The 19610-nt window shown below is 37.4% G+C and overlaps 1 protein-coding gene across 1 annotated transcript; it reads left to right on the top strand.

Moving 5' to 3' along the window:
• Window positions 1–716: 716 nt before the first annotated feature.
• On the top strand, window positions 717–15275 carry LOC104166969 (sodium/hydrogen exchanger 9-like; the record flags this gene model as incomplete). Its single annotated transcript, XM_009707081.1, has 4 exons — window positions 717–1055; window positions 10274–10476; window positions 14517–14594; window positions 15199–15275. Coding segments are annotated over exons 1-4 (533 nt in total), but the record flags the coding sequence as incomplete, so codon positions are not given.
• Window positions 15276–19610: the final 4335 nt, after the last annotated feature.

Here is a 19610-nt window from a genome sequence, read left to right as displayed (position 1 = left end):
AAAGACCTTATCTGGAATTCTGCAGTATAATATATGTATTGCAGCCTTGGGCTCAGACAGAAAAGCTTCCAGGAGTATTAGCTATAAATAGCCGCACAATTTCTACTGTTTTCCTGGCTTAATTGAGTAATGTAAATGAAAACATACCAATAGCAGAAATGATGGAAAGTAAATTCCACTGCATTTTAATCAGTTTGATAGGATTTTTAAGGTGTTTTTAATTCTAAGTAATCAGACCCTTGGATTTACAGAGATCTCTCGGTCTTCCTGCAGGATCAATACCAGTTCAAGGACTAAATCTTAAAATCCTCATTCATTGCTTTGTTTTCTTCTTCTGTCTTTGCACCATAGTAAAGTACTACCTTTATTCTATGTCTCTTACATTTAAAAGTGGGAAAGATAGAAGATTTTTAAACTTCAAAAATATAGTGAAGGTAGCTATGCCATTCTTTTAACATCATTTTTTCCATCTTAAATTACCAAGACAAAATATAATGTTTAGGATTCAGATTATGCTGTAAACTACAGGAACAAACATTATGAACACCGACTAATTTTTACAACAGAATTTTAGAAATTGTCAGAGCCTGAGCCTTGGAGGTGATTAGTGCATCTACAGCTGGAGCAAGAGCAGTCCAGCATTGCAACCATAACATTAAAAATAAGACAGGGCAGCTTTAAGAGAGAAACAGGAAGCTGTAACTAGAATCCAGCTGAATTCTGAGCTGGGGCACTTTACCATGAGGCTGCAAATGAAACAGATGTGCTTACTGTGAATTTCTGTAGTATCGGGACTTGTACCAAAGCTGATAACACTTCCCTTCCCGTGATTTTTTTTTCTTTTTTTATTTTTGAACATATTTTCCATAAAGGGAATGAAATGGAGAAGTTGAAGAAATACGTATCAGTAAAAGATGAAGATCAGTTTTATCATCAGGGAGCTGTGGAGTTGCTAGTCTTTAACTTTCTGCTCATTCTTACAATATTAACAATTTGGTTGTTTAAAACCCATCGATTCCGCTTTCTGCATGAAACTGGAGGAGCTATGCTTTATGGTGAGTATAAATTCAAGTGCCAGCTTAGCATAGGACTTGTCTCATATTTATGATCAGGCACTTGAGATCGAATGCTGACAAAGCTCAGAAAATGTGCTGAATGAAATGTCATCACCTCTGTAACTGTACAGTAAAATAATAATGCAACAGCATCTCTCATGAAGTAGCCAGAGGCTGACTTGTTAAGAGAGCAACTATCACAAGCTGGTTATATTAATGATGTGCACATTATGTTCCTCTATGGGCAGCCAGCCACTGCATGACACTTTGGGAGTTAGGGCGTTTACTGTTTTCGAAAGAATGAAATGCCCTCAGTGAAAGAGATTATTTACTTTGCTTATTTTCCATGCTTGTTTTGTATAACATTCAGAGGTGTTAGACTAAGGAGCCTTGTGGATACAGCCGTGTTGTCTAATAAAGTTTAAATGATCTTGAGATTTTTCTTTTGTTTTTTCTCTGTGCCTTTGAAAAACACACTATGAAGAACACCTCTCTCAAGTCTTCTCTGAATGCTGTCATTGTACTGTAATTTCAGTTTACCTGTCTAGTTCTAATAATCTTTTATGAAGTTTTGCAATATTGTGTATCACTTTCATGTAGAACTTTCTGCATTGTCCACTGATAAGAACTACTCACTGGCTTAATAGTATACATTTACATGTATAATGATTTCTCTTGTCATTCTGTCTTACTGTTGTTTCACTTTGAGACAAGTACGTGACTGCCATTTCTGTTACCATAAAACACGTATAGGAGGGTAGCACTGTCAAAATGGAAGATATAAATCAACAGTTCGGTCATTACATATCTAAATGCCAGCCTGTTTTGACTCACACTCATTCTATGCACATGACATACTCTAGCAGTGTAATACCCAAAACTGGGTTTAAGATTGCGTATTCTAAAGAATATTTGTTTATCATGGCACACTCCATGCAAAAAAAACTCTATGGAGGTTCAGCTGCAAGCCTGCAACAGAAAAGGCAACTGATCCCTACATTTTGACATAAAAGCTTCATTTGCTTTTTCCCTATCAAGCATTTTAAGATGACTTCAGTTCCATAGGAGGACTGCAGCTGAAGATCACAGCCTTCTTTGTATCCCTCTCAAACTATTTCATTAGATAAACTAACTGTATGAAATTTCAAGAACACAGGCTATTTCATCTTCTTGGCTCACTTACTCTCTTCATAAGTGACTTGATACTTTGAAGGAAAGCAAGTAAACAAGAAACTGTTATTAAGCCAGTCACTGAGCCCCTGACACCTGGGTCTGTGGGATGTCTTAATTCTCATCTGCCTTGTGTTTATTTTAAAGTTGTGAAAAAGTTTTTATTTGATAATACACCCTTTTTCTAATCTCAAAATCTGTTGCACGTAGAAAACACACATCAACAGAATCAGTTGAGACTGAAGAATACATCATACACATTTAGTTAAATGCAATGGTTTTCATTGTCAGGCATCACCTAGATTGCTGTTTAATGGTTTTACGGGATATATGCTACATAGCATCAACTGAGAATACGTTTGCTTGTTGCATTTCTATTAGCATCTCTCAAAAGGAAAACCATGAAACACTGTGCAATGTATTCATTATGATCAACTTGTAAATTATGGTGATGTCTTTCTAATTACATGGGTGACTTCTATAGTAGCTTCCTTTACACCAATGTGCTGTTTCCCATGTGCAGCTGATGACATTTGTTGAAGAGTTAGACAAAAGCCTATCAAAACAGAAAGGAAATATGGGAGAATACAACATTACACAAATAAATCAGTATTTAATTAGAGTTTTAGCTGTCTTTTGGTTCTGTTTTGCTGCCTGCCCAGAACATAATCTGCACATCATGAGGATAACCAGCCCATGGTATTCTTTTGATCAGTTAAGAGATTAGTGCTCCAGCAGGACAGAGCTTTTGAATTATTAAAACATTCATGAACAAAGGAAACATTCCTCATGATTGTAAATAAACTCTTTAGTCTTGTGTTATTTATGGCAACCTTCAAACAGGGAAAAAAGCTTATTTGTAGGATCTGAAAAGCTGATGATGTCCTTTTACCCTTAGAAATTTTGGATATGGGTTTAGTATCTTTAGCATTGTGGAACGCCATCAATGAAAATAAAGTAGCATTTCACAGGTCATGATAGAGGGATCAGATCAACAGGCAGCAACTTCAGGATAAAATCTTCATGGCACCAAGCACTGACAGCAAGTTAAATCCTGCCCTCACTTATTTTTTACCTCTGTTTTCAGAACAATTCTGGTTTATACCTGTTTTATACAAACCAAAAGTCTCCGCCCTACAGTTTGCTTTACTCCAGCCCATTCAGCTATTTGCTAAATACATGAATAGCAGCACAAGAAACCAATAATTTTGCTTCAAGCAATAGAAGAATATGGCTACTTATTTGCACGCTGTCCCCCACAGTATGATAGATGGGTCTGTATTCCTTATCAAGAGAGGGTGCCATTAGGAATATAGCAGTGGAAAGGACAGAGAAAGTGAAATATCAAGAAGACTGGGGGGACGGGACGGGACACAACAGAGAAATACAAAAACAGGAAGAAGTTTTACAGTTACTGCAAAGTGCTGAACAGCCACAAATTGAACACTAGGAACAGCCTGATAGAAGGTTCTGTTTAAAGTATAGAACAAATAAAAGGGTTGTTTTCTTTTTCTGCATAAGCTTTGTAGGAAAATGCTGTTTTAGGCTGAATAGTACCAGCTAAAAAAAAAAAAAAAGCCCATACTGGAAAACTGTCCATTTAGAAAATTTAAAAACTCAGATGTAAAATTTTTTTTAATCAAAGCACTAAATATATTGAAATTAAAAATCTTTCTGCAGTTGCAAAAAAGAAAAAAAACAAAGCATCTAGTATAAGCCAAAAGTAAATCACAGGAATTAATTCAGCATTATTTCACCAAAAAACCTATGTGTACATATATACATATATATACATTTCAAGTCATTTAGCTTGAAAGTATTCAAACACTCAAATTGTTTTGTTTGTTTTGACACCAAACTGAAATATCACTCACAAACAATGAACAAGAATAGAGACTTACCTGTTTATTCATTCATTCCTTTGTTTTCCAGTATCTCAGAGAACAAGTTTCTCCACACACTGTTGCTTGGTTTGACAAACAGACCCCAAACAGTAAATGCAACTGATTTCCTGATTTCTGTATATCAAGGAGGCAGGTGGATCTGAAAGTGTAACTTTGTGCCACCCAGAAAGGGAAGAGCATCCTTTATATACATTATCAGCACAATCTTCTGTACAACAGCATAGTCAGAGTTAGTGTGGTAGATGATTTACACAAGTAGTAATGAGAACTGAATGGCACTTCTCTCAGATAAGACTAGGTAGCCTCTCTTAGCACCAGACCCCAGAAGATGGCCTCTTAGTACTAGACAACAAAAGACTTAAGTGCCTATTAGCCAGCTCCTGCAGGGCATGGTATCTTTAGATACCTCAGTCATAAAACATTAGGTGCCAAATTCCCCATATAATACATAAGTCATGGCCTGCCACATTAGTGGGGGAATAGCCCAGAGCTAGCACAATGACAGAGTGTAAGTATCAAAATTTCTCATCGTCCCCAGAATTTAGGTATCAGAGCTACATACAGGTGCCACCAGTTACCTCTGATTAAGAGGCTAAAGCACTCCTGCAGGAAGGCAGCCAGAATTAAACTTGAACAAAACCCCTAACAGGCAAAAAAACCCAAACGCCACCAACCCATCAATACAATCTCTACCTTTTATCTGCTAGGTTAATTAGCAGCTTTGGTTGAAATTGTTCTCAGCTTGAATCGTTGTTACCCTTAGGAAATGCGTGATGCCAATTAAGGTGAGGTGAGGTGGATTGAAGATGTACCAGCCTTCAAAGTTGTGCTCTGTGGGACTAGTTGATGAGACTGGAAGGAAAACATAAAAAGGATGAATGACAAAACACAGTAGCACTCACAAGAAGTGGCTTCATGTTGTAGTGGTTAGAGATGCATCCAGAAGTTCTGAGGGGATTGGAGGGGCTGGATTGGAGGTCTGCTACTCTCTTTTTTTTTTTTTTTTCTTCCCCCAAATTGTTCAGCTCTTCACAGGTGTGCAATGGGAAAGCTGACCCACAGTAGCCCTTCTTCAGCCTCTTCTGAGGATGCCATGCAGCATCTTTGGAAGTGAAGCACAATCAGAGTTCTTGATTCAACTTTGATGGAAGTGTCTAATGATTAGGCAATATGATTCTTACACCTCCTAAATCCATTATGCCTCTTGTGTGAAATAATTGTAGTTTCCTTCTGATTGTGTGTGTGTTCTTAGTATCCCTAATTCTCAAAGGTAGCAATGGATGTAACAAGTCTCAGAAAGAGGAATCTCTAGCCCTCAATAAAATAGAGTACTTCATTGTCTTCCTGACTACAACATTCATAATGAAGAGAGATTATCAGGATTCAGAGGAAAGCATAGGAAAATCATGATCAAGGCAGAAACTGGCATTTTGTAGTGGGTAGATGAAGAGAGGAATAGCATTCATGAGGCAAACAAATTTGGAAGAAATTCTAAAATATTTTGGAAAATCAAGTAATGGCTAAAACTGCATCCCTGAGTGTCATTATTAAGGAAGGCATTTAACAGCTGACTAGAAAAAATCCTGAGGAAAGAACAGTCCTGTTTAGCCTAGGAGTTTGGCATGAGTGACCTAAGAAATCCCTTCCAATGCTCTCATCTATGATGAAGGATTTTACCCTGCTTCCGCTGAAGAAGCTGAAAACCTGCATTGCCTTCAGATGAAACATGACTGAGCTCTAGTTAGAGTGAGATTTTGCTGCAAGATCTTACTTCAAAGGACAATTGAGGCTTTTTAAAAGAAATCTGTAACATTAGTTATAGTCTTTTCTGTTTCAATCCTGCGTTTAAATAAATGTGCTTAAAACATTAATTAAATGAAGCCTTGGTACTAGTTTTGAAGGAAAATATCTTAAATAAGGGGAAGCTGGGCTGAAAACATTTATAATTGGATTTGGACTCCTACAATACAAGATAGGTACTCTACTTAGTGCTACTATACTCAAGTTTAGCCTTGCTAAGAGTTTGCATTTACAATTACCTACATCCTTAACTGATGTAATACTATTTGAAATTTTTTTACTCATGCTAACCAGTATCTTAGTATAATACCTATTTGTGATGTCAGGTAACAGATGCAGCATTGTTCCTGACTCATCTTCAGAGACTTTTAAGGATTTCTGTCCATGCCACTATGAAATCAGAATTATTTGTATAGAAGGTATGTTTTTACATACCAAAGTCCATAGAACTTTGTGAGAAAATTTTCATGTTTAATTTTTCTGCCATGAAACACTGATTGCAAAGAAATTAGAAATTAGTCTGTTGTCATAGTAGATACATCCAAATGATACTTCCCAAATGTTTTGGTTTTTTCTTTAAATGAGCTATAAAGAAGATTTCAGAAGATACATTACAAAAGCATGATTTCAGTTTAGAAGGGGGAGTAGTGGAAGGGAGAGTACATTATCCACCTATTTAAAAATGAATTATTTCTATTAGAATATGATATGGGCTCCTGAATTCTATCATGAAAGAAATGTTATATAATAATTTAAAGCAGAAAGTGCATTCCATAAATGATACACCTACTAAAATATTAAATACACTCTTCCCAGATTTTTAATTCACTGGGGGTTATATATAGGGTCTTTGGCACATTTATTATCACTGAAGAAAGAATACAATCCCATCACTTATATTGACTCATGCAATGTAGTGTAGTGATAGCAATTATCTTTGTCTGCACCTTCCATGGAGTATTTGAGAATATTCTGAATCAAACCATCATTATGGATCCTGTCCACATTTTCTTCAAATTTAATACATCATAGCATTTCCTTGAGAGCTACAAGGACCTCAAAGCCCCATTGATGCCCTGAGAATATCGATTGTTAGAATCTTCTCTAATGTAATTTCTCCTATATGTGTATGCTGTTGGATACTCTCACAATTTCCTTGTTCTTTCACTATCATTTCATTATTTGTGTGGCCCTGTACATTACCTGGATCTGTACTCCAGCAGAGGATAAAATCTAAAGCTGGTAGGGGAAAAAAGAAAAAAAAAAGACAATTCCACTTGTAAATCTCAGTGAGCGTTGATCTTTGTTTCTCTACAGCTACTGTGATCAAATTTTTAAAATACTCCTTTTCTACAAATGGATTTATTTATACTCAAGAACTGTCTTGCAGGGCTAGAATCTACAATATTTGCATTTGTTTCCATTCCAGAAAATTCCTACAGAGGAAGTTTGAGACTACAGCTGAAGATAACATATCTTCTCAGAATACAGAATAAGAACAGTCCTCTACTCCTAGTCTAAACTTGACACTACAGGTTGAAATAATTTGCCCTTGAACAATTCAATGCAATTGCATTACTATAATTGAGAACATTCATTTTCATTTTTAAAACAAACAGAATTTGATTCAACGTATATGCTGTATTAGTCAGTATAACACACACACTAAAAATCTCAGAAAGTTGTAGGACACAGTAGTCCACCCAGCTGTACAATAGAGACAGTAAAAGCAATGACAGCCGGTCTCCACTGGTCTCCCTTGAGCATTTCCATGTTGCCATTCTGAAAGTTATTATGTGTACAAGCCGTGCAAACAGTTAAACTTCAAAGGTTAAAAAATAAATCAGAAGAAGAACTCTGAATACTAGGATTTGAACTCTTATTTTTAAAATCACTTTCATGTTTTTAGCTCTTCATTCATGATTTTTGAGCTCTCGGTTAAAAATAGTGCTGTTTCCTTAAAGTCTTGTCTTCTGTAGACAGCAAGAAGACTGTTACACAAATAAGCATGATGCTCATTGTTGCCAGTATAACAGAAACAAGGCTAGTAGAAAAAAAGATTACAGTCCTACATAATTTTGGAAAACATAGTGTGAGGGTCTAGGTAAAACTATCCAGAAAAATCCAGGTTGAAGATTACAGTCCTACATAATTTTGGAAAACATAGTGTGAGGGTCTAGGTAGAACTATCCACAAAAATCCAGGTTAGTATGACAGATGCTGTAAATGAACAGGTAAATGTTAGAGACCAGGAAATGCAGCAAGAGAAGAGGTTGGGCAAGCACAGAATAATCATGTCTGGGAAAGATAATGAGGGATACACAGGGAAGTTTGGTAAGCAGACAGAGAGAATGCAGCAGGGAACAAAAGGGAAATGAAAGAGGAGACGATGAAACAGGGTGGACAGGTTGTAACGGCACATTCGTCTAACCAAACACTTCTTTCTCCTGACTATTCAAAACCTATTCCATCTTGTGACCCCGTACTGATTCTAGCCGACTGTGTTGGCCATTATTCCTGTTCTTGAATAGTCTTTTTCTGCCAGTGTCCTTGCGCAGGCATGGGTGGGGGTCCGCAAATATTTCTGTTACCTCAGCTGATTAAGTCTATGTAACGCCTGGTAACAGAAGTGCAACAGAGGCTATCGTTTAAAACATCGAGTGATAGAAACAAAAATGGTAGAGGAAAAACTAAAAGTTTTCTATCCAGAGAATGATAAGGAAACATCAAGTCTTGTCCAAGCATCACATGAAGCTGAATTTTTAATGTATTTGAAATTAAATTTGAAAAATAAATATGTGGTTCTTCTAGAGGAAATCTGATAAAAATAAGATGAAAACCTGGACTGTTTTAACTAATTAATGGTTTCCTGGGTTCTGACTCATGATTTTGGACATCTGGGGCTGACCACTGTAGAAGTCATATTTCATAGTAGCACATGCAGTGCTTGCTTCCCTTTTGACATATGTGCTTTCCCCTAAAATTTTGAGAAACTCTATCTTTTACTACAGCTAGCTTTATTATCCAATTTATTGCACAAATGCTGTATAACTTAAGAAAGTGGCCTTGGGATTTTCTACTGCTTATCTAAATCCTCTATCATTTAAAGAAACCAACCATACTAAACAATAGATACAAAACAAGCATAAATGCATATGCATACTAAACAGGCAATACAGCTGTTACTCTGTTGTAGCACCAGTCCAGGAAGCTATAAATTTGCCTTACATGTCTGCTAGAAATCTGCAGTTCAGAGAGTCTCGGCTACAGGAAAATGTGACAATAACAAAACCATCCTATTTATCTCTCTAGGCATTTATGATCACTTTTATCACCGTGGCATCTGATTACTGGATAAAACTTTAACATCATATTTTTCAGATGCTTATCAGCTATTTCGTGTAATTTAATTTCTTTCTTATATTTCATTAGTAAGTATATCTATCTAGATGTTTAGATGTCTTCCATCAATATTTAATCTGAGTATTCTTAGCATTTTATGAATGTGTTCATAATTAGTAACTGTAAAGGTTTTCATTATAGACATGGGAATTAAAGCATATAGGACATAAAAGAAGCATGAAAGTTAAATTTGAAACCAAATCTAAGTCCCTGAGGGTGGAAATAATCTCAGTAGTTATCTAGCTAAATACTAGTCACTTCTCCTGAGGAATCATGCAAGCTCCCACTAGAGCCAACAGAAAGGAGTGTACCTTCCAGAGGACAATTGCAGAAGTACCTTTTCCTCTCGGTTAACTGTAAAGGGAGCCAAAATGTCTTAGATAAGAGTCCTAAATTGTAGACAATCAAATCAATTAATACCAGTCTTAATCTTCCTTTCCTTCTTCCTGCTTTTATTTTCCCATGTTTATACAGTCTCAAAAATACACACAGTCTCTACAGAAAGCAGACTGTGCCTGGGGATACTGCATCAGAGTTTTGCCTCCATGAATGAAGTCTGTAAAATCACCCAAAGTACAGATGATTTTTATATGCTTAGTACAGCACATTAGTTATACAGGCATCTCCCTTCTCTAAGTATCTATTGAAAATGCAGTGGATGAGCAACTCAGTGTAGATGCCAGCAACTGGATCACAAAAATGGGAGTACAACTGAGCATATGTCAAACCAACATCTGTATTCTAATGAAATGACCATTTTGGAAGAGTTATGGTCATTCATGAAGCGTTGAGTGAGGTATACCTCTGTGAAGGTAGAAACACCGAGAAGGTGGTGTCCTAGCTTTAAGAGAGTTCATTTTTCTCCAAATCAGTAATTGTGTGGCATCAGATACTTAAAAGTACCTGAATCTCTTTGTTTTTGTTTTGTTTTTAACTCTCCAGGCCTTGTAATGGGATTAATTATACGATACACAACAAAAGCATCAGATGTTGAAAGTGGAACTGTTTATGAATGTGAAAAGCTGAAATCTGGGCCATCCACTCTACTTATTAATATAACTAATCAGGTCTATGAATATCAATACAAAAGAGAGATCAGCCACCACAATGTCAATGGTCACCAGGGCAATGCAATGCTTCAAAAGGTAAAACCTATCTTATTTTTGTTCTGTGTAAGATATTTCTTTTATTTACACCCTTGAGAGAGGAAAACAAGTTTCAAGCTAAAATATGACACAGAGACAGGCTATTCTGAATTTAGGGTGAGAAAGGTAAGTGAGGAAGAACAGGAAAGGAAATAAGGCGCAGTAGAAACCTGACCATCGTTTAGCATACAACTGGCTGTACGCTTGCAGAATAGTTGCCTGAACTCTTTAAGATGACAGTCCTGCCTCTTGCAGACATTAAGTTCACTTGCAGATGCAGCTGTTACCTTGGATTCATCACCACCAAAACTTTATAAACCCCACTGATACCTTTATTTGTCCTCCCTCTTAAAAGTGACTTGCTCTGGCGGCATAATGCAAGGGAGGTTTGCCTCCTGTATACAGCACAGGTAACTACAAACTCTAAACATTTTACAAAATATAAACTTGTAAATATGTAAACTTCCATAGATAAGTGGGCTTTTTATAATGCTTAAATTCATTCACTACTGCAGTGGTCCTCAGCGGCGATTTCACTGGCTATCCTCAACCTTGGGGAGACAGCATTGTGGCAATTCAGGCTGGATGCAAAAAGGGAAGTGTGGGAGGAAGTTTACAGTCTTTTAAAATGTCATGGCCTTTTCTGTTTTCCAGTATATCACAATTAAAATATTTTACTTTGTTAGTGTATTCTTTCCCCACCCTTGCAATATTTACTTCTTGTAACATTCACTTTCTTAAAAAATGGCAGCAATTTAAAGAACTCATGAGTGCAGAGGGACTTTTTAAAACCTGGATCTCATGCTCGAAGTCATCAGATATTCACATGAAGCTTCTAAGCCCCAGTGGTTTTTTACAATATTGCAATACATTATTTTGCTTTTTTCCAAGTATTATTGTTTATCTAGCAGTGTAATACACATTCCTGTGTATTACAGTGGTTATCATTATAAAAACTTTTAAGTCATGCTTAGAATGTACACTGGGGAACTCAGCAGAATTAGGATTTAACCATCTGCTCAAATTCCTTGTTGATGCAGCAGCATTGTGTGCCTGCCTGTTGTTACTGCTAGACTCTTGCCATTCTCAGAAAAAACTAGACTCTCAAGCACTATTAGAGCTGTGGTGGGTGGAGACAGGAAAATACTGTGGCAGTCAGACTAGTCACATTTTGCTGAATCGTCATCCTTTTTCCTGCTAGTTGGTTGCGAGAGGTTTGTCTTAGTCAACGTGTGTGTTTAGGTTCCAAGGCATATGTACTAATCCATTACATTTGAACATCTTCATCAAACCTGGTATACTGAAGCTGACTTGGGTTATAAGAAGGAGCACTAACTCGCACAGAAGTTTCTGTTGCCCTCACAGGGGATTGCCCAGTCTTCTTTCCACAGTCTCACTTTGCTGGAAGATTCTTAAAAGTCTCAACTGTGGATTGTGTGTTTCTCTGTATTACTGGAGAAGCCTCAGCCTGCCTGGATTTTCACTCCTTTTTCCTTTAATATTATCTGGCAAATGCCCTCTTAAAAAGAAAATAAATAGGAAAGAGGGAGGAAATCAATGGTATTTAGGAGACAACAACAGTGCCTGGCAGCCTTCCTGGCTGGCAAAAGCACTAACGTAAAAACCAGAAAACATGATCACACCGTGCTCTGGTTTTTGTACAACTGTAATTCCCTTTTGCCCTCAGTATAAGAGTTTACTAAGTGTATTTATCAGAAGGAATAGACTGTGCCATGACTTACAACCATGTATTCTTTAGAACATGGTTTTGAATAATAAAACATGCAGTCAGGATTTCTGATGCCTATGGAAAAATATTTTAACGTGTTTGCTGAATTAATTCCAAAATTAACATTTCAGGCTGTTAGTTCCTAAGTGAAGAAAATCCTTTTTCTATCATGTTTTCAAAGAAGTTACCAGCATAGCTAAAGTTGCTGGCACATTATTTGCCAGCTAGTTTTTTTCAACTTTGTAATTCAAAGTAAGCAGAATGGAAAAAAAGGCTGAGCTCTCACTTCCTGTTTATCAAATCAAGCTATCTGTTAGTAAAAAGACAAAAGTAATTTTGTAGGCAGGTCTTACTCTTTTGAAGCTAAGTAATTCATCTAGAATACTGTAGCCTTAAAATATCACTTAATCTGGACAAAGGAGCTGCAAGCCTTTGTGTTAATTACATCCTGTCTTTTTTAAAAGTATTGGTATAATATAGCCTGCTGACAGAACAGTAAACAGTACACAGGCTTATTAAAATATTTTTTTCTCCAGCAATGCTGTGGTTTTAAACAGGATTCTATTTTATTGAAAGCTACTCGTAATGAATTGCAGTGACTGAACATTGTCCTTGGTCTCTCTCTGTGCCTGAAGTTGAAGGCAAATATGAACAGTGCACCGACAACAGCTGGAATAAGAACTTTTTGCCTTGCCTAACGTCATCTTCATTTTAGCATTACTTTAAAAATTTTAATGGGTATTTCATAAACTGTTTCTGGCTGTTGTAGAAACAAAATGTATGTTTCACATGAACGGGGCTGACATTGTGCCGGCATTTGAGTCTAACAAACTGCGTAAGAGAGGACAAAGTGGAGTCTGCTGCTATGCCAGCCAGTGGCTTAGAATAGGAACCACGAAGAGACTAACCCAGTAGCATACCTTCAATTCTGAAAGGAAACAGCACCTTAGCTATGTCTTTGCAGAAAATCCAGTTGGTCTTTGCAGAATGGCTGAATCTAGCCCTTAGCTTTTGGGGGATATAAGGAAACTCCTTTGCCTATAAAATAGGTACAAGATAGGTAGGCAATAGGACAGCGTCTATGCCTCTCAGATTTTGTAACACAGTGATATGTCGCATCTTCGGTAACACAGAGATAGATAACTGTCACCAGAAGCAAATTACAGTTTCATTACCGTGACAATATGACTCACAATGTCAGCTCATATAGAAATAGAAAAAGCATCAAGGAACTGAGGATGTTACTGCTAAATTAATTGAGCTGCTAATAATTAAGGCCATCACAAAACCTTCAAATCAAAATCTGGAAGAAAAGGCTTATACCATTTGTGAATTTCATATCTGTGTGGACAGTCCTTTTGCCAAAAGGCCAATTTGTGCTTTGCTAAACTTGGGTTTTGTTAGGAAGTAGAAATCGGTACTTACTGGGGACAGTCTAGAGCTTGTTTTGTTGCAGTCAGGCCAAAACTTATTGACTGGATTGGACCAATTATATTTTATGAGATGTGTTGCAATGGAAATGATGCTAGAGAAGCAGTCAGCAGATTTACTGAGAGACTTGAGGACAACAGAAACCTGTGCTGGCAGGTTAGCAGAACTGATTATACAATTATAGTTTAATGAATTGTGTCACATCTGAGCTACATTACCTAGCCACATGAATGTTCCTTGCCTGATGAAAATGTGAGGTAAAATATATTTTTGATTACTTTCAGGTTAACTCAAGTGAAGTAATGAAGATGGTTAAAGTACACACAGCTTTCATGTGCAGCAATTCAAGAAAGCACATATTAGCTGACAGCCAGTGCTTCATTAAGCAACATTAGCAAGCTCTGTCTGTGCCTAAATAGATATGCTTCAAAGGAAACATTACGTTGGTTTCGGTAGTGTAGGTCTTTTACCGCCATTCTGTACATGGGGAATTGAGGCACAACACTGATGATGTATCTTTCCTGAAACTGAATGGGAAGCCCATGTCTGAACCAGGAATTAAGCCATGGGACTGTCAAGTTGGATGTCTGGTAGTGCAGATACTATGACAGGTAACTCTGCTTGTATGTGTTCCCTGTAAAATAGTGCATGACTGATTTCCTTCTTTAAGGAATACTTTTCAAGTAGTATTCTATATGTATAAGCAGTAAGGAACTACACATTAATACTTGTAAGAAAACAACTCAGAATAACATTCTGGCCTGCAGACATGAAAGCTGATCCTGAGATTAATCCTGATAGGAAGTTACAATTAAAACCTAGCCTATCAAATTAAATGCTACTTCATTTGTCTTACCCTCTCTTTTGTCCTTTCTGGCAGATGACATTTGATCCTTCTATCTTCTTCAATATTTTGCTGCCACCCATTATATTTCACGCTGGATATAGTTTAAAGAAGGTATGTGTCTCTTTCTTATATTACAAAAGTGACTGAATGTGATTGCCTCTTTGTAGATCCAACAGGCCAGTGACAAAAAAAGAGTCAGTTAGCAATTACATTGCATGGGAAGAATGGAAGAAAATGAAAGATGCATGGACCTCATGCTGCTCCCTTTCTGCATCTGTGCAAAGATTTGATTGTGCAGTTTATAACACTTGGGCGTTCCTGTTTTCAGAAGAGACCACTTGGAATGTGGTGACACTGCATGTAGGCAGAAGCCTATCTGTGTTTTGTATACTGCATGATCAGGACCCCTTGTTTGTTCAAGGGATGAGGTTATGATACTGTTTGCATCAGATACTTTCAATGTGAACTTCTGTTATGATCCTGAAGCATTTGGCCGGATACATAAAAGAGTGAATTTCTATGGCATTCCACCAGGCAAAAAACTAATCATCTTAAATTGTACTTTCCAAAATAACTGGTGTGGCCTATATTGTATCATCTTATATTTGAGATATGGGTTGTAACAAATGGCAGTAAATGCAGTGTTTCAACTTGGTCTGAATGTTCTTTTATTGACTGTATTACAAAGGACTTTTTTTCAAACTTTCCTCCCCAGAGACATTTTTTTCGTAACTTAGGATCAATTTTAACCTATGCCTTTTTGGGAACTGCCATCTCCTGCATTATCATAGGGTAAGTGAATGCCTTCTGCTATTATTGCTGAAGTCATTATTAGTGCTTGATATTTTTTTTCAATTGAAAACTAAACTGTAAAAAGAATTGCAGACACTGCATGGTCAATATATTTCACAACTTCTGTGACAGATAAAGTAATTCCTTACCAGGGAATGTTGAGATGAAAAAAGCAAAACTCTTAGATAGTAAGAACTGTCCAGGGCATTTGGGAAATTGTGTCCTTCATTTCTGGTCTGTGACTGATGTAAGCATGAACTGCTTTCTGCAGCCCTGTAGCTTTAACCGTCTGTCCTGAGAAACAGAACCATTCTCTTGATTGAAATTCCATTCTAAGAATTCCTTCTAGAGGACAGCAGATCTCTAACTGAAAAGGAAGGACTTTAAATCTCAAAAAAGGGAGAAACAGATTCCTAGTGGCATATATGTAAAATATCTGGAGTAATTTCAAAGGCTAAGTGAAACTTTTTAGTTGAAGATCATGCAAAAAGCCTCAGTCTGGAACTATGTGTGAATTTAGCCTGGATATGACTAAATGGCTTCTGCAGAAAAAGAGGAATGGAAAAAAGCAGAGGGGTAAAAAATCCTGTTTTATTTCCTTACCTCCTTAGTGAAAAGTTTCTAATTTTGTTTCAAAATTTGCCTAACTGAAGAAAATATTTGCTAGTCAGAAATGCATTATACATTTCCAGGCTGGTATGATGTGAAACTTCTGTTTGTCTGTTTGGTTAGCTCAACCAATATTGGCATTTGGGAAATTGTGTCCTTCATTTCTGGTCTGTGACTGATGTAAGCATGAACTGCTTTCTGCAGCCCTGTAGCTTTAACCGTCTGTCCTGAGAAACAGAACCATTCTCTTGATTGAAATTCCATTCTAAGAATTCCTTCTAGAGGACAGCAGATCTCTAACTGAAAAGGAAGGACTTTAAATCTCAAAAAAGGGAGAAACAGATTCCTAGTGGCATATATGTAAAATATCTGGAGTAATTTCAAAGGCTAAGTGAAACTTTTTAGTTGAAGATCATGCAAAAAGCCTCAGTCTGGAACTATGTGTGAATTTAGCCTGGATATGACTAAATGGCTTCTGCAGAAAAAGAGGAATGGAAAAAAGCAGAGGGGTAAAAAATCCTGTTTTATTTCCTTACCTCCTTAGTGAAAAGTTTCTAATTTTGTTTCAAAATTTGCCTAACTGAAGAAAATATTTGCTAGTCAGAAATGCATTATACATTTCCAGGCTGGTATGATGTGAAACTTCTGTTTGTCTGTTTGGTTAGCTCAACCAATATTAAACCATTTAAAAATCCTTTTGGATCTTAAAGTGCCCGTGTTTCACAATATTTACAAATACCACACAGACACTTCAGCTCTCATGTTCTGGGGAAATTCCTGATGCAGGTGAAAATGACTGACCAGAGTGAATTCTGCAGGGAGTGGGTATCTGTGCCTGCATAGAGCCTTACTGAGAAAAGCGGGAAATTCCTGATGCAGGTGAAAATGACTGACCAGAGTTGGATTCTGCAGGGAGCGGGTATCTGTGCCTGCATAGAGCCTTACTGAGAAAAGCAATGCACTGTTCACAGTTTAACCTCAGCATCATTAGGCAGCCCATGGCATTTCTGTGCTATGGAGTGGTGCAGAGACAGCTGAACTATCTGAGTCTGTATGGTCTGTGGAGGTGATGGAGAAGTGCTGCACGTGAGTAAGTCTTGCTGAGAAGCCTTGATCTTGCTGGGGTTGTGCAGAGTCAAAATAGGAAAAAGTCACGGAACTTTCTGGTGTTCGGGTTTTAGACTAGGAAGCACACTGCATCTTGTAGGACTTAAATGAGGTCCCGGGCTGTAGAACTCTGAAATGTACCATTTATGTCTCTGCATGATATGAAAAGATTTATGGAAACACTTCAGGTTTTGTGAGAGTGCTTGAATTTAAAACTGGTCAAAATTCTGTACCTATGAACAGCACTTTCAAATCATAGAAGCAATTAATTTTTTAGTTCTGTCTTTTCCCTTTCTTTATAATAGTCCTTTAAGTAAAGATGTATGTGCTGCATCAAGGTAAAAGCTCCTTGCTAGCATTATTATGAGATGGAACCTTCTCCTTTAATTTCATTTTGATAATAGTAAAACACATGAATGACCTGTAACTTAGAGTTCAATGATTTTAAAACTGTTCTTTTATGGGTATGTCATCATATCTGTCTTGACATCCTAGATTCCTAATACTCAAGTAGCTTAGTAACCATAATGTACCTGAGGTACTGTGACTATTAAATGTTCTGCAAGCTATGGTCACTCTAAATGTCAGGGAATTTTAGACTCCACAATGAAAAGCAATATTCAAAGTATGATCACCTTCTGTGCTGAAATATAAAGGGAGTGTAAGCTCTGTATGTGGCTGTTTCCCCTTCATGTGAGAAAAACTACTGAGCATTTATGGGCTAAAGAGAAGGGATCCTTTCGATTTCAGACAGAGATCTGTAACTCCAGGAGGCAGTGTGCCATGTGTCTCACCTATTGGAGAGGAAAAGCTCAATCTTGCTTTTCTTTCTGAAATTTGCTTTCCTTGAGAAATGGCACCTCATCCTCTCACCTCTCCTGTGGCTTGTTCTCCTCTGGAGAAGGATGTGAGGCAGAAAGCTTTGGATCTTGGTGATCCTTCTTTCCTAATGGGAACAAGCATGGAGTTTTAAAGACCCAGAATATACAGAATTTGACAAAATTACATAATTAAACAATCAGAACAATTTCCTGCCTGGTTGCTTGATGTCCCTACATTTAAATCTCTCTATTCGTTTCTTTATGAGGCTCTACAACTTCTGATAGAGCTCCAAAAGCACTTATCCATATGAAAGAGAAACATCAGGGTCACAGCATTGTCACTTGGGAGGTCAATGCCTGCTCATAGATCCATGAAGATCACAGCTTGGACAGCTATACCACTCATATTTTTCCCTCGTCTTTATTTGCAGTGATACACACCTCCATATGACCCTTGCTCTTGGAGTTGCTTCTTTTCATATCCATTTATATATATACACCAAATAGCATCCCTAAGGCTGGAATTATAAATTCAGTAAAAAATCTATGTCCTGATAACGGTTTGAGCTAAATGCTATCACTTTACTGAGGTAACAGTGGTTCTGGATCTCGTTAGGAGTCTCCTGTGCTTCCTCTCACTTGTCTTAGCTATTGAACATTTCTCTCTTGTAAACCAATTGCTAATAGCTCTTTGAGACTGCAGAAAAGCAGCAGGGCTGTCCAGCCCAGTGATGCTCTTAAACAGGCATTTGGTTTATGAGCTTTGACATGCGTCATTGCCCTTTGTAAATGTAAAATGTCAGAGCAGCTTTGATAAGCTTGTTAAAAGAAACATAATATATTGAGTTTAGCCTAAATTCCAAATACTGTCATTCCTGTATCCATGTTATTTTATTTAAAACAGAGTAAATGCTGACAGAAGCTACTACAGAAAGTTCCTACTAGGAACTGTTCCTACTAGCAATTCAAAGTTCAAGCCCATAGTCAGGGATCGAGATCCACAGGAAACCCTAAGGTAGAGGGGTAAGCACTGAGCAGCACTGAGCCTTGTACTGTGTTCCATGCAAACCCACAACCCCCACCAAAATCATTGCAGGAAAGGCAGTAATATATTCAGAATAGGGCTTATGTGAATGTGAAGTGGGTTTGCATAATGTACACGTCAGGATAAAAATGAGATAATGAGTGCATGAAGAAGAAAGATGACATAAAAACTTTACTGAGGGGATCTAAAAGTAAGTCCTAAAAGAAAAACATGTCCTACGAGAGAAGGGAGGAAGAGCTATAGTTATTGTTACAACATAAAGGCCAGAACTCTGAGGTACTTCTAGACTGCATTGCTGTAGACAAAGGTTTTGTGCATAGGTATGATTGAAGAGTGCTTACTTTTTATTATATATGCACAACACATATGCTTGTACAGTACGTCAGTATAGGTAGGCTTAGACTGTGTGTCCACAGCCTGTCCCTGGGAGTGTGCTCTTGCTGCCTGAGGGAATTACAAAGCACCCCATTGTGAACCCCTCCTGCGGGGCTTGCTGCAGTGACAGGGTACGGCCTGTGACAAAGAAGGGCCAGACCTCTCTCTGTAAACCAGAAACAGCTGGGAAATGTCATTAATAAAGAACAGGAACATCACTTGGATTGTTGCAAACTCTTAGAGTGCTACAAAGTTGCCATGGAACACAGTGATACAATGGTGCCTGTCTCCTCTTTGTAAATCTTTTATTTTCTGTGAAAGGCCATCTTCTGGCATCCAGAAAGAGGAACTGTATGGAATCTGAGTGAAAAGGCTATA

This window comes from Cariama cristata, unplaced genomic scaffold (assembly GCF_000690535.1).
Source record: "Cariama cristata isolate BGI_N322 unplaced genomic scaffold, ASM69053v1 scaffold17149, whole genome shotgun sequence".
NCBI classification, from domain to species: Eukaryota; Metazoa; Chordata; class Aves; order Cariamiformes; family Cariamidae; genus Cariama; species Cariama cristata.
This window is presented reverse-complemented; position numbering and strand designations above follow the sequence as displayed.